We start from the raw sequence: 16,530 nt of genomic DNA on the forward strand, positions 1-16,530 counted from the left end.
TTAAAATATCTCCTGGCATAAATTCCTTGATATTGGCATCAAACTTATTATTACACCATTCTAGAACAAACAATATTCTATTTCTACCCAGTGTTTCTGAATGCTGCATGGAAAGGCTTCAAAGTAGAACTCAACTCCTTTTCAATTATTTTTATTTTGTTCAGAAACTGACACTAGAGCTTTGGTGAAAGAGAGACAGAAAAAGGACAACCACAACCTCAGTGAGTATGTTTTCTTTTTTCTTCCAACAAAACTAATTCAAGAGGAAACACATGGAGAATGAAGCAAAGAGTCTTTTGCTGTCATGCCATTACTACTTGAAGTTGGATGGTTGAAATTAATTGTTCATGCTTAGCAACTTGAACGATTTTTGGAAATGCAAACCTTGAGATCTCTTGAAAGTAGGCAAGCTGAGTTGCCTTTTGTCCCTTCCTTCTTGGGCAGGGTGTGCTTGACTGAGATGAGTGCATTTGGTTACATTTGAGACATGTTTTGATTCACTAACTCATAGATTTAAAGAAACAAACTGGATTTATCCCTAGTGTACAAATGGACATTGGGAGCCCATTCCCCATGGTGGGTTACCGTCTGAGCCTAGACATGTGGGGGAGAGCCTAGGCCATGTCCCAAATGATGTGATAGACTTTGATGATCTCCCATGGAAGGCCTCACCCTTTCTATGGAGCAGAAGAGGGATAGGATGGGGATCGGTGAGGGACATGGGAGGATGGGAGGGAGAGTAAACTGGGATTGACATATAAAATAAGATTGTTTCTAATTTAAACTAAAAAAGAAAAAAGTTTTAAAAAGAAACAAACTGGCTATAAAATGTACTTCATGTTGTTAGACTCAAGGGCATGTTCTCATTTTTCAGAATCAATTTGCTCCTCCCTTTTCAATGATACATTAACTGAAAGGTGCGGCTTATATTGTAATGCTGAGTTCCTCATGCATTCTTTTGGTCAATTTGACTCTGATTTGTGACAGTCACATGAGATGGAGACATGCTGGTGAGAGAGGTAGATGAGCAGCAAGGCCTGGGTTTAGAGTGCTCAGTCTTGTCTGAAGAGCATCAGTATCTCAAGTGACATCCACAAATATATATTCAAGAACAACTCAACTTGTAAATTATCCGTTGAAAATGGCATAAGTAGAATCGAAGAAGAGTAAAGAAGTTTTTGATAGTATGCAAAATGTGGCATTAGGTAAAATATTTTGAACAAGCATCAAAGTAAAGTATTTGGTGATAAAACCATGAATTTTCTTCATTGCTGTTGTATGTTTCATTGATGATATAGTGATAATATATGTGATAGATGATATAGTGATAATATATGTGAACACAGAATTGTTATTAAATCCTCCCTCTAAAGCATGTATGCTTTTCTATCTGTTCTACTTTTGTTTATTTATATAGAAACATTTAGCTGCTTTGTAAGTCATATACAAAGAAACAAGATGATTAGTGAAGAGGTTGAAAAAGCTCAATGATTAACTGTATTCTAACTTGAATGTGCTGTTTGTTCCCAAAGACCAAGCTCATAAGTGGTCACCTCACTTTGTAGAGAAGGTTTATGAAGACAAATGATTTTTGATAGTGACTTCCCTCGTTTCATGCAGCAGATATTAGTTCTCAAGGAGGCACTATTTGGGTATTTCACAATGTTTTTGAAGTATGCTTTTCTTTTTTTCATGGTCCTTTTTGGTGCAAATTTCCTGGAACACTTACTTTATATATGTAACCCACTGCAATAATATTATATAGGACCAATATAGGAAATTATTATATCACTCATAGTGAATAGTTTCTACATACACAAAATTGCTATAGATGATAAATGTATAGAAAAATATATAGAGAGAAATTTATAGAGCTCATATCCACATTTCTTGAATGTGCAGCATAATACATGTAATAATAACAGCCTCACCTAATGAAATTTTAGAAATGCATATTCTGACATCCAAAGTCAGAATTCCTAGGTGAGGTAAAAATTGGTTCAACAATCCTTCCAGATATGTTTGCTTCCAGCAAGAGTTCGGAAACCACTTATCTATATGAAAACTTCAAAGGAAAGTAGAACCAGTGAGAAGGTTCAGTGGGCAAAGGCGCTGCTGCCGAGACCAGCAAGTTGAGTTCGATTCCCATGAGCCATACAATGCAAGGAGAGTGTCTGTCCCCACCAGATCTCCTCTGACCTCTGCACATGCTATTGTATGCATGTACACACACACTCACACACACACACACTAAATAAATGTTAATTAAAGAAAAACAAACTAGTCGTCTAATTCACATAATTTAGTTAAGAGATACAGTTTTGTTTTGTTTTTTGGTTTTTGTTTTGTTTTAAGTTTTTAAAAAACACAGTTTCTCTGTATAGCCTTGGCTGTCCTGGGACTCTGTAGACCAGGCCTTGAACTCATAGAGATCTGTCAACCTCTGCCTCTTCTCCTGAGTGCTGGCTTTAAAGGCTTGTGCCTCTACCACCTTGTTTTAAAAAAAAACTTTTAATTTTGATTTATTTATTTAGATTTATTTTATTATTATTTTACATGTATGAGTGCTCTGCACCACATGTATGCCTGATGCCCAAAGTGGTGCTGAACTTCCATCAAGTACTGGGAATCAAACCTGGGACCTTTTCAAGGACAACAAGTGCTCTTAACTACTGAGCCAATTCTCCAGCCCAAAGGATACAGTTATAGTCAACTGATCACAGGCACTTGCCATGTGCTAAAAATTGAGGAGAGTGAATGAGAAGGGTAAAGCAGAAAAGTTATACTAATAGACTGCCAGAATGTCTATGTGTGAGGTATCAAACAAACAGAATAAACATACGAATATATGTGTCTACGTATATAGCACTGGGAGCAAATTCAAAGAACAAAAGTATTTTATGGCAAAACGTTTTATCATGTTATGAAGTACAATTCACAATTCTATTATTACAAATTTTCCTGCTAGTATAAGACATATTTGAATTTTTATCTTATTATTAAAAACTGTCGTTTGACTAATGGGGAATGTCTTTTTTTACTATTTTTAAAATATTATTAAATTTACAGCTGACCAACAGTGAACTGTGTTTTAATGAGAATAATCAATAATATTTCTTTCTTAATAGTTGAAAGAAGAAGAAGGTATAATATTAATTACCGAATCAAGGAGCTTGGCACTCTTATTCCAAAGTCTAATGATCCGTGAGTTCAAAATCATTTGTGCAATAATGTTGTAGTTTCCGTGTCCCACAAATGGGTGGGTGGGATAAGGGAGGACAGTTCCAATGGCCAGGAAATGAAGCATCTTATAGCAAAGACAAGTCTACTTCTGGTTTCCCTTTGAAATATCTATTTCAGAGTGATAATTATTAAGCATCAAGGAATTTCCTAGATTCATCGTTCTGATAGGAAAAAAAAAAGGTACATGAGTTGCCCTCAGATCACAGTGGCTATCAGCAGACTAACAATATTGGCAATTTAATGATAGTGTCAAAAGCTGTTTATGATAATGACTTGGACATTCAACTGATGATAATAGCATTTCTTCCAACTTAAGATTTATATGAACATTAAAATTAAATTGTCACAATGTCAAATATGTTCAAGCTCTAGAAATACACATGTTAAGATGGAGTTGTAAAATACTGTTGGTTGATGCCAACCAGATTTTTGTGGCAAAAACAAAGCCAAATGTGGTGTTTGAGATTGGAAATATCAAGATGTAACTAATCAAAATTTCAATTTTGAAATTAGAGCTTTTGTACTGAAACAAAGTCATGATCTGCAGCTTGGATGACGATTAAAAACAATGATTTATCTAAATATCATCAATTGTCTCATCCAGAAATGGGGTATTTGAAGAAGGGATATTTGTGAGAATTGAAACTAGTCGTTCCTCTGCTGGCCTGAACAAGGGGGAGCTCATGGAATCCAGACTGATAGCTGGGAAACCAGCAGAGGACTGTTCCACACCCCCTGAATGTGGGTGTCAGTTTGGAGGTCTGGACAATCTATGGGCCCTCTGGTAGTGGATCAGTATTTATCCCTAGTACAGGAATGGACTTTGGGAGCCCACTCCACATAGAGGGTTACTCTGTCAGCCTAGACATACAGAGGAGGGTCAGGCCCTGCTCCAAATGGTATGACAGACTTTGAAGATCCCCATGGAAGGTCTCACCCTCCCTGGGGAGCAGAAAGAAGATGGGATAGGGGATAGGTGGGAGACTGGGGAGGAGGGGGAGGAGAGGGAACTGGGATTGGCATGTTAAACAAGGTAGTTTCCAATTTAAATTTTTTTAAAAAAGGAAGAAAAAGAAAGAAAATAGTCTTTCCTTAAATCTAAATGTTATAACTAACTTGGGCAATTAAATAGCTCATGTTAGAAAACAATGTGGTATTTATCTTCATGAGCACACTGGATGGTGCAGGGTTCGAGATGAACATGGCAGAAGGATCCACCTAGCAGAGAGATTTGGAGTTCAGGCCTAGTTTGGCCTCTAGTGATAATCATTCAAACCTGCTAAAGTCACCAAACGGAGAACTCTTTGTCATTCAAAGGGAACAAGTGAGTCTGGGGAGATGAGACAATGGTTAAGAATGCTTGTTGCTCTTCCAGAGCAACTGAATTTGGTTTCCAGCACCTATGTTGGTCAGCTAATACCTGCCTGTAGCTCAACATCAAGGTGTCCAGCACCTTCTGGCATTTGCAGGCACCTGGACACACATGGCAAACATTCACACAGACAGCACACATACAAACAAACTTACTTATTTTTAGATTGATTTATGTTGTTGTTTCATATGTATTAATACGAATACATATTTGTTTTATATGTATGAATGTTTTCCCTGCGTGTATGCATGTGGACCACGTGCCTAACATCACGGAAGTCAGAAGAAGGCACCAGATCCCCTGATAAGTCACAGGCATTTGTTAGCTACTATGTGGGTGTTGAGCATCGCCCCTGGGTCCTCTGCAATAACAAGTGCCTTAGACACTGAGCCAACTAACCCCTCCATACACAAAATTGCTTTTTATAAAAAATAATATCAATAAGGTGTATGAGAATACATTATAAAGATTGTTTGAACTATTGTAATCTTTAACATTTTATAGCTACTTTGATATTGCAGTTTTTTATGGTTTAACTCATTGTATATCACATGAAAAACTTTTCCTATAAATATCTCATGCCTTATATTTTATGTAGGCTATATTGAAGTTACTTAGCTCTGCCACTATAGTCTCCAAATCAGACCAAGATTACATGCAAATGAGTGATTGTAGCCACAGCACTATTGACAAATCTGTCTGTTGCTATCATTTGTCTCATTCTGGCCTAGAATATGGAAAATCAATTTACCACAGACTCAGATAGAAGAGAAGATTGTTGCAAAGCCTTCACTAAATGCATTCTTAAGCATCTTTTTCTTCATTATGGAAATCAGTCAGTCCTCCTGACTCTCATGTTTGAAAATGCTATCTGTATGCAAACATTAAGATCTTACTGTAAACACACTGAATAGGAAAATGATGAATATGTCTATGTGTCTCTATACATGATGGCTAGCATGTCATCTCCAGTCATGCTAGTTCAGTTCAGTTCCAGTTCAGTTCAAACACCTGAACAGTAAATTCTGCTTTACTGTATTTCCTTCCCTGGATTGGAGAGACCTCACCTGTTACTTCAGTGTTCTTTGGGGTTCAGTGGTGAGAATGCCATGGCTGAATCAAGAATGTAGCATCTTGAAAAGGATTTTACTAGAGTAGACTCTGGATCCAGAGACGGCTGGAATAACTAGTCTATGAAACATTTGGACTGATTGGTTGAGTTTTAGATGTTAAGACAGATAATGTAAAGGCTTCAAGCAAAATACTAGAGAAAGATTGTAGGGACAATACAGAGAAGGCAGGATTCCATTTGAAGAAAGTAAAGTGAGTAATAAATAGCATTCATTGCTTTGTTATGGCAATGGTTAAACTAAAAACTCAATTGGAAAATACCAAAAGTATCAAGAGATTATGAGTTTCGGTTGCATAGGTGACAACCATTAAGATGACTGGAGTCTTTTTTTTTTTTGTAGTTCAAGAAAATAGCTCACATCTGTAATTCCAGTACTTAGAAGCAGAGGCAGGAGGATCACTATGAGTCTGAGGCCAATCTTGATTATATAGTGACTTCTAGTCTATCCCAGGTCACATAATGAACCCTGTCTCAAGCAAACAAACAAACAAACAGCAACAAAATCCAAATGTCAACAGACCAGTAAAGTGAGCAAGGAGACCTGGAGCTCAGCTTCTATATGTCACCTGTCCCTGGGCATAGGCATTGTGGAGGGTCCCCTGATGAGGGCCTTTCCAACTCTCTAGACTAAATGTTGGGGAACAAAGCCAGTGCTACTTAGAAGATGCTGAATTCAATGGCATTGCCATTTTTATATGCCTAAACATTCAGAATTTGTACTTCTTTGCAGATCAAAATTGTGGAGTTAAAAAGAAAAAATATATAGACAAACTAGATCTGAGAAATGTAATTTGAGAAAAATGCAAATCGGATGTGTCCTGGTATTTTTCTGCATTTCTTGGTTATAAAATTCTAACATTTTGAAGTGGATGTCACACATAAGATGACAGCTCATGGAGATGTTCTGCATCTTCACCTGAAGGAAATCCTACACCCATTACACCTTAGGCCTTACTGTCTTGACCCTACTTCAGACTTTTACGTCTCCTCCCAGAAGTGTTAAGGTCTTCAAGGATAATTACCTTATGGAAAATGAAAGGATAATGTCTCCCTTCTTTGTTTAGCCATGACTTTACAGCTCACAATTCTATAATAACATTGTACTCCTTCAATTTTTAAATCCTGAAGCATTTGAAATTATTTTGGGAGACAGGACATTTGAATACATGGGAATATATATGTATTCCCATATATATATGTACACACACACACACACACACACACACACACACACACACACACGCACACACACACACACACACGGACATTTTTAAGCATTTGAAGAGCAGACCTTATCTAGTCAAATACTCTCAGATACAGTGAACTTCAAAAATAGAATGCCATCAGGTGCAATCAAAAGGGTACTATATTCTTCCTCCTCATTTTGTAGATGTATTTTAGATTTAATTTAGCAGTCTTTAGGGTTCAGATATGGCTGTGATTGTCCTTTGCTTTTAATTTTTTCTTTATTTTTGGAAATTTTATGCATGTATACAAAGGAAGTTGAACATTTCCCTCCTTCATTTATTTCCTTAACACCCCTCCCAACTTCATGCCATATATATATATGTGTGTGTGTGTGTGTATATATATATATATATATATATATATATATATATATATATATACATATATACATACATATATATCCAACTAGTTTCACTTTGTACTCATCATATATGCGTGGGTGTGGGATTTGTCTTTTGCTTCTAATTCTTCCTCCTTCATTTGCTCTTCCCCCACATGGGAGGAAATGAAACAAAAATAAGGTTGCATAGGGTTCCTGCTACTACTTAAGAGTTTCAATTCAGGAGACCACAATATTTCTCAGTTACAGATACCTCTTGGATCAACAGCAAACACGAAAGTGGTTTGGTTCATTTCAGTAGATGGTTGGCCACTCAAATGTCTTTAAACCTTGCTGCTGTTAATGATAAGCCCACTCAAGCTGTTTCCATGAGTAATAGTCAAATTGATGTTTCATAGGCTGTATATTCCTACATTTGACCCACAATAAGTCATTTATTAACTTTATTATACTTTACAAAGATTACACAAACCAGAACTACTTTCAGTATATATTTAGACAATGTAAAACAAAACCAGCTGCAGGAAAATGTTTTTTTTTTTGCTATATGCTTATTTTATACTGTATGCAAATAACTTTTAGAGTGAAGGACATGGCTCAGTGGGTAGTACTTGCTGCTCATGCATGAGGATCTGAGTCCAGACCCCTGCACCCACTGAAAAATCCAGCTTGGGTGTGCTTGCCTGTAATCCCTCTGCTGGGAGTTGGAGACAGGAGGGTCTTGGAGCTTGCTTGGCAGCCAATCTAGTGTAGTCAGTGAGCTTCAGGATCAGTCACCAGCATCTTCTAACCACTTTAATTAACATTTGGTAATTAGATTGTTCTTATTAATAATGCATATTAATAGTTCTCATGCAGAATTACATCCATGGGGTTTTCAGATACTAAGGTCATTATTAGCCTCTTCTATACTTCTATATTATTATTTCTCCTATATTAAAAGCATTTTAATATTTTTCTATGCCAAAACTTAAATGTTCAGAAATTCTTAATTCTACTCACTCATCTTAGATATTTAAGGATACTAAAATTTTTTTTAAAAAAAAATAGTGTTCTGAATCTAGCCACAAAAATAACATTGTTATCATTTGTGCAGAAAAATTGATTAAATTGTTTCAGGAAGCTTGCTCTATTGCAAAAAGCAATGTTACTCAACTCTGCTGTGTTTCACAACCACACAGGATCACTATTCAGGGAAGAATATATTTTTTCTTTCTTAGAAACAAAAGCAACCATATTAGGAAATAGGTTAAAAGATTGGTACATCTGAAATGATCTTAAAAAATTTAGGCTTAAGTCCTCAGTAATGTACATTTCTTAGTTCATTAATGCAGAAATACTGCACATAGATTTTAATCTTAGAGTTAATAATAAAAGCAATTTTCACTAAAAATATAAAAACTGTAATGGTAGAATCATGATATTGCATTTAGCTCTCCCACAAAAAGTCACTTTATTACTTTCTTTTGACACTTATTTTCATTCTGGGATTAATTTTACTATATAAGGGCTTCTTAACTATTCTATTAAAATTTCTATTCAGAAGCAATAATATCTAAGAGTGAATAATAGTCATGTAAATCATTATTTCATATTAATGTAAAAGATTTTGTAAGTTCTTATGAATTCTGCTGACATGCACAATTGTGAAAAGGTTATCTCCCTCTTCTACAGTGATATGCGCTGGAACAAAGGAACCATTCTGAAGGCATCAGTGGAGTACATCAAGTGGCTACAAAAAGAACAACAGAGAGCCCGGGAGTTAGAACACAGACAGAAGAAATTGGAACAGGCTAACCGGCAGCTTGTGCTCCGGATTCAGGTTGTTATGAAATGGTTGCCACGTGCTGTACAGTGAACATATGACTATCCTAGCAGTGCTTTCATTCACTGATCTCATTTGTACACTTTCTTATTAACAAATTTTCCCCTTTGAAAAAATAATTTTACTGACATAGAAGCTTCTGAATTGGGTTGTTTCAATTTGATTTTGATTGGAGATCTATGATCAAGATGTCTTAAATAGACATAGGATGGATGAGAACCAATCAGCAAATGAAGAAAGTAAAATGTTCATGTAACACACAGGATATCATCATCACACACACTCAGCACTGAAAAACAGAAACAGACCAAACAAAGTGAAGCATTTGTTTCTGTAAGATGATATTGGACACTAAGTTTCTCCTTCCTCTTTAATTTCTTCTACCAGTTTACACTGTTACCTTTCATCTGTTCACATGTGACAAAGTATTGAAATATGGGCTTTATAAACAAACTGTATCCCTTTTTAATACAACATGCACATGGTCAAGTCATATGCTTTCCTTATTTCAGTGAAATGCTCTTGAGTTATGACAGGAGATTAACTGGAAGACTTTCTACAATTTACATATCACACTATTTAGCCCAAGTCACTATGCTACCTCATATGCCATGGAGTTTACAGACACCTCGAGAACTTTTTTTTTTTTTTAAAGGAATTTTTAAGCATTGCAAGTACACCAGATTTCTTTACTTGTAAAATGTTTTTATAGTTTGCACTCCTCTTCATTTTGATCATTAAGTGACATTTTGTTTTTGGTTTTTGTCCAGTTTGATTTCAATAATTATGTCAGCTTGTCCAGGGCATTATTTAATCATTTATAATCTCTTGTTGGAAATTGCAGGAACTAGAAATACAAGCGCGTGCTCATGGCCTGCCAATGCTGGCTTCACTTGGCACAGCTGATTTCAGTCCCTACATCACCAAACAGCAGGCCCATCCTGAGAAGAACTCAGTAGGCTGCTGCCAGCAACTGACTCCATCTCAGGGGACAAGCCCAGAGTTCTGTGAGCAAGCTGTGGCCTTCTCTGATCCTTTGTCTCACTTCACAGATTTATCATTTAGTGCTGCCTTGAAAGAGGAACAAAGATTGGACGGCATGCTACTAAGTGATACAATCTGCCCCTTTGGAACAGACCCATTCCTCTCTGCTACTTCCCCCGCAGTCTCCAAAGCGAACAGTCGAAGCAGCTTTAGCTCGGAGGACAGTGATGAGTTATAAGCCATAAACAGGCTCAAGTCCTCAAACCGGAAGCAACTCCATGCTGGTGCTATGCAATCACGATCTGCATTATTTTCACTTAATTCTCTGCAAGGAATTACGTTGCCCATGGCGGGGAAAACGATTAGAAGCAATGGGAGGATTCATGGGAAGAAGAAACAAGGTGTTAAGGAGTCGCTGAAGATCACAGTCTTGTTCCCCCCTTTCTCTAAAGACTCCAGATTTCCTTAAATTTGATTTTCTTGGAAAGTTGCTCAACTTAATAATGGCCCTAGTGGTATACCTTCAGAACACAGTGACAGGATTACTGGAACTATAGTCTTTAAAGAGACTGCAATATACCACTCTCCTGTCACTCCCATATTCTCTGTCACCTCTTATAACATCATTTCTTTGTTTTTTTTTTTTTTGAAGAATCAAGACTAACGAATTAGGTGATAATTTCCTTTCCATTGTCTCGTGGACATATTGCATATGTTTGAATACTTGTCAGGAAAATAAATATAAAAATGTGTACTTTTTTGTCACATACTTGAAACTCTGTAATAACATGAGAATTTTTTTCAAAATAAAGCAACGGACATTTCTAAAAATGTTGTTTTCTAAAATTAGATCCTGACTTTTTCAATCAGTTCAGTGAGATTAATTCTGAACATCTTCTTACAGATTTATGTATCTATGTTCTCTTCAGGAAAAGGAACATGGTGAGGACTCTCCTCCAGGACATAGTCCTCTGTTTTAACCATTGTACACAAATACACATAATGTAGGTGGGATATATTATTTTATTTTGCTTCATTTCTCTGATTATCTGATCAATGCCATAAACTATATTCCAAGTTTTCCTTTGTTCTTTAAACGGTGTATGATAATAACTTTTAGTAACTAAAATATAAAATGTCCCCAAACTAGAAAAATTTATCTGGATTTAAAATTTGTCATCATGACATCTGTGAGATATAGATTTCTTATTGATGTAGGTTATCTCAATCATTGACTAAAAATTGAATATTAGATCACCAATTGATAATCTGTTAGCTGGAATTACTATTATTTTATTTTATTAAATGCGAGTGAAAGATGAAGTTCTTTTCCCCTTGAAACTTATAGTGCCCCATGTTCTTCCTTTCTGTTACCATTTAGTGCAAGTATTTGTATATACAGTACTCCATTGCTGTTCTATTTTTTCTTGAAGTTGTCTCAATTTTGGGAATTTTATCAGTACACATATTACTATGTCTGGCATTATGGCTGGACCTCAATGAATGATCATGAATCAATCATCATTGATGCCGGAATAGTTATAACTGCAATGGGCCCTGTGAAAATGTTGAGGAGATAAGTACATGATCTAGTTCTTGAGGAGACACTTAACAAGACAACATTAAAACAAAACCAAAGAGTAAAGGGTGTACAGAATTAAAAGTTGAGGGGAACTGGGCCATGTAAAATGCACAAGATGAATGCAAGGGGGATTAATAGAGGGGACTAATATCAACCAAACGACCAAAGAAAGTAAGTGGGGAAATGCCTTCATGAGACACTTGATTGACAGATCTGTATACATTTCTTCAGGAGGTTTTAGAAATTGATGTTGACATCTGGTTATAGAGACAAATGAATCTAGGATGTCATAATAAACTAGAAGTTAAATTTGTTACTAGAATAGAAACTTAAATAACAAAATGTGTAATTCTTGGTTGAGTTGTAATATCTAAAATATTCAAGCAGGTTTAGTATTTTGTTCACAATGTATCACCAAAAAACTTTCAAGTCCTTATGCTAATGAAAAGTGGTAAACACTAACTCCTTCTGGATATCAGTTGTCTCTTGCTTACCATTTTTCAGTGCTGATTTGGGAGTATTAAAATAATTTTATTGTTAGATTTAGAAAAATAATTCATAATTTCTAGGAATGGCCATTAGTCAGATGGATTGGTTCAACCTAAAATGTGTCATTTGAAAACAGATTTTCTCAATATTTTTCAAGAGAGCATTTAACACTTTTAATAATGATGACAAAAGTTTCCCTCGGGGGTGATAATTTGATTTGACTTCGAAAATCATAGGGAAATGGCTGTTTCGTGGCCCATGGGAACCATACTGTTCTAGCTAGAGGATTATTTCTTTTGTGTTTCTGGGGTCCCCTTTCATCAAATTCTAAGGCTTGTGCAGGTGATGTTATTCTGACATCATGTTCCATCCTCTTGAAGTGATACAGCTTGTCCATGAAAGGAAGGCCTCATAGTATTGGGTAACATAAGGACTTGGCACAGGTTGATAATTCTGGAGAAGAGGGTAATAAATTTAATGTTCCATTCAGAATACGTGATTTCAGGGAATTAAAAAAGTGGGCAAAGGTGCTTTTGAGACAGAGTAGAATGCTTTTATGCCCCCTGCTGACAAAAATAAGTTTAAAAAATTAGACAGCAATTTTTAACTTTTCATGGCATAGATGCATTGAGAACTTAGCATTTATTCTTGTGTTATGTATGGACAGTAATTTTCCCACATCATAAGTTTTTAAAGCTCCCTGCAACATTTCTGTGGACACCAAATGAAAAGTTTCTGTATCTATCCTCTGTTGGAACACAGGTATGGCAGACAGCACCTTAAATAGTGGAAGGACTACTTAACACCAACAACACTCCAATTCTAATGGTGTTGAGGTTGCATAGGAAAATAAAAGCTTACCAAACGTAAAATGATTTGTTAGAAGATGTCCATTCTCAAAGCAGTTGGCATTCAAGTAACAACCCTTACTCAACAAATTATTTCTCTTGTGTGTTGTACATTTAAAATTTAGTTTTTCTGTGAATATTAGATTTTTGTATACATCTTACAATAAAGTTTGGCATGACACATACATTTCAAGTTAAAAATAATGTAAACTAAAAAATAAGTTATTTGAGCAAATAGGAGTCTTAGAAAAAAACTGATGAATAAAAGAATATTGTTACAGAGTTTACCTATCAGAGAAAGTAAAATCATTTGTCAAAGAATTCTGTCAGAAAAGACTGATTATTAAATCACTATTAATAAATAATTTGCTAATCATGTAAAGAAGTAATGCACAATTTCACTGATAAGTTTAGTAAAATTTTCAAGATAATGACCAAGCCAATCTATTCTCCCATTTATTATAAAATGTTGGATTCTTTTTCGTGGATTTGCATTAATCAGCCTTTTCCATTTCCCAATTCTCTGACAATAATGAAGACCCCCAATGATTAGATGTAACTGTGTAGTTTTCATTTTCTTTAATGCTTGTTCTCTGGAACATTTCCTGTATCAGTTGGAGAACATGTGCCCAGAACATACTCTCTCGGTTGAAGGTCTTATCAGTGACCCTGGCATTCTCTGTAAAGGTAAAAATAATTCCTATGAAAAATAAATAGCCAAATGAGCTATTCATGCTCATATGTGACTGTACATAAAATGCTTTATAGGGCTTTCCTTAAAATATGGATAACATATTTCTAGATTTAATGTGCCTATTTACCACAAGCTTAGAAGAAATTATATTTCATAAAAGAAAAATTGTTTATCTTTTTCCTTTAATGTATGTAATATTAGGATTTTCTTATATTTTGTGCTATTATAAAAATGGTCCTTTTTGTATTATTACAAGGGATTTAAAAATCTAAGTAAATGGATGCCATAACTGATTACTCTAATTTTTAATTAAAAATGTATTATGGATTGTAGGGCCAATACCAGCACATTGTAAGTCTCAAAAAGAACTTGAGCTCATCGAACTCTTCTACAGTATCTTCACGCTGACATCTTCTCTCCTAACATCTGAGATGCGCATGAAACCTGAAATCCATTACTCATATTGCTGTTTTCAGCATTAGATCAGGCTGGGCATGTGAAAACAACAGAGGCTTGAATCTACTTCAGTATAGGTGAGGAAGAGTCTGGAGATGCTACAAAGGAGCATCATTTGGCCTACCCCAAGGCCTGGTCTCTTCATATGTTTACATCAACCTAAATGATAGATAGAATTCATCCCACTGCCTATCAAATGAGAGCTGCTGCTGTGATTAACTTCTCAGCATTATTAATAGCTATATATTTTATTATTTGTATGTTTTTTAAACTGGAAATATTTTTTTTAAATTGAGGAGTTAAGAAACCTACAAAAAGCTATCTATCATCTGGAACTTGTGGTACACCCTTGTAAATAAGAGTACTTGGGAAGCCGTAACAGTTGAAGCAGGAGTTCAAAAACAAGGAGTTCAAGATTAGCCAACATAGTCAGCTCCTAGTTTGTTGTTGGTGGTTGTGGTTTGGTTTTACAAAACCTACTTCACAGTTTCTGTGTCACAAGTTCAGTTTATTTTCTGTGAGTTTCATGTAGAATGTGAGTGTATGAAAAGTTATCAGAACTGAGTTATTTTGATATAAAAACAACCTCTCCTAAAATTCATTTAATTTGAGAATAAGATGCCCTTGTGTGTACTTTATACACAAAGAGGAACTTTTTATCCTCATTGAGGGTCTCACTTTGTGTATTTTTTGCATTGAGGGCTCATTTTGTGTATTTCTTAACAAACACATGATTTTTATTGTTTCTGCTGATAAAATCCTCAGTAAAATCCTGGTTTTTACAGCTTTGATGGTTTAAAGAGTAAAAATGACTTTGCTGTTTGAGAAATTACAAGCCTATTCCTATGCTACCTTTAAAGTCAAAGATGATAGAGTTTTCTACCAAAACAAACTTTATAGTTTATTTAAATCTTATTTTGTGTAACAAATAAAATAGTTCAAAGAAAGAGAAGATCATTATTTTCCCAAAAGAATTTTAAAGCCATAATCTCTTATTTTGAAAAATATGAGTATGAAGGTTTAGACAAACTAAATTCCAGAATCTTATCTAGCAGCAGAGGTTGCATATGGCATGCAAAGCTAAAAATTAATTCAGCTATTTAATCTTAATAACAATGTAGTTAAAAATGTTTGACTGTAATAGCATTCCATATATATGAATAGCTGAAGTAACATTCCAATAATTTTAGTCTAACATTGGTTATATCAAGAAAACAGTGTTAATATAATAAGACTGTAGAATTCATAATTATTGCTATTTTTCATCTTAATAACAAAGTAATGTGTCTTATTTTCTATGAAAATGAAGAACATTGGTGTACTTTAAATGCATACATGAATTTTTGTACAAGTACTTTTTAAATGCACCAATATTTTCTTTGCATATATTAAGTGAAAGAGCATAACCATTACATGTTATAATACACTTCTCTTTATCCTGTCTTTGTATGTAGACTGCAGCAGGAGATGCCATACAGGTTAATCATCTGACAGGATACTTAAGTGCCACAAGACTTCACAACTGACAACTGCTTGCTACACAGGCCAGGCTGACAACAATGATCCAATATTTTTCCATTATGGAAAGTAACTGTTAATTCTCTAATATGGTCTCCTGCCATCTGCTTCTGCATGCTGTTATGGCTTTGATTTATGGAAAATATTTATCAGGATGTTGCAAAATTGCTAACAGGCATAATGGTAGCAATGAAATTACCACAAACCTGCAAAGCCTTAATACACTAGATACTCCCCAGACAATCTGGGATAAATAGAATACTGTATTCTAATATGTAAAATGTTTTAAAGCTGCTAATTGCTATTGACTACACCCATCCCTTGATAAGGAAATTAATAAGGAATTCAAAAGTGTTGACTTTCTAATATATAATACCATGTTTATGGATTTTTGTTCTTATATATTCGTACCCAAAATGATAAAACAGGCCCATTTTAAATGAGGTATAAAAGGATACTTTCATTGAAATGCTGTAGAACACTATCAGTTCTCAAAACACAGGTCAATATGATTATACTTATGTATAAAGAATAGCCAATTTAATACACATGAAAATAAACCAATGATTTTAAAAACATAGACTAAAAAGTCAGATGGCAGGAAGGATTTTGTTTCTGTCTTTTGAATGTATGTGTATATAGATGGTGTGTTCTTTATGTAAGAGATTTTCTTTATATTCTAAGGATTTTGGTACAAATGAGTGTGCTATTTTTTAATTGCTATAAAATCAGACATAGAAGAAGCATTTGAAGCCATCTTTAAATCTCTTTTATTGGAAACACACACATACATATACAC

General features: G+C 35.0%; 1 protein-coding gene across 1 annotated transcript in view; it reads left to right on the forward strand.

Moving 5' to 3' along the window:
• The window catches only part of Tfec (transcription factor EC), a 72,659-nt gene extending 61,704 nt beyond the window's left edge, over positions 1 to 10,955 (forward strand). Inside the window, exons 4-7 of the mRNA XM_027389935.2 lie at positions 165 to 221; positions 3,129 to 3,204; positions 9,010 to 9,157; positions 10,005 to 10,955. Of these exons, the coding sequence (XP_027245736.1) occupies positions 165 to 221; positions 3,129 to 3,204; positions 9,010 to 9,157; positions 10,005 to 10,382 (659 nt within the window). The 3' untranslated portion in view covers positions 10,383 to 10,955. The remainder of the gene's footprint in view (positions 1 to 164; positions 222 to 3,128; positions 3,205 to 9,009; positions 9,158 to 10,004) is intronic.
• The last annotated feature ends 5,575 nt before the right edge of the window (positions 10,956 to 16,530 follow it).

Source organism: Cricetulus griseus, assembly GCF_003668045.3.
Source record: "Cricetulus griseus strain 17A/GY chromosome 1 unlocalized genomic scaffold, alternate assembly CriGri-PICRH-1.0 chr1_0, whole genome shotgun sequence".
NCBI lineage: Eukaryota > Metazoa > Chordata > Mammalia > Rodentia > Cricetidae > Cricetulus > Cricetulus griseus.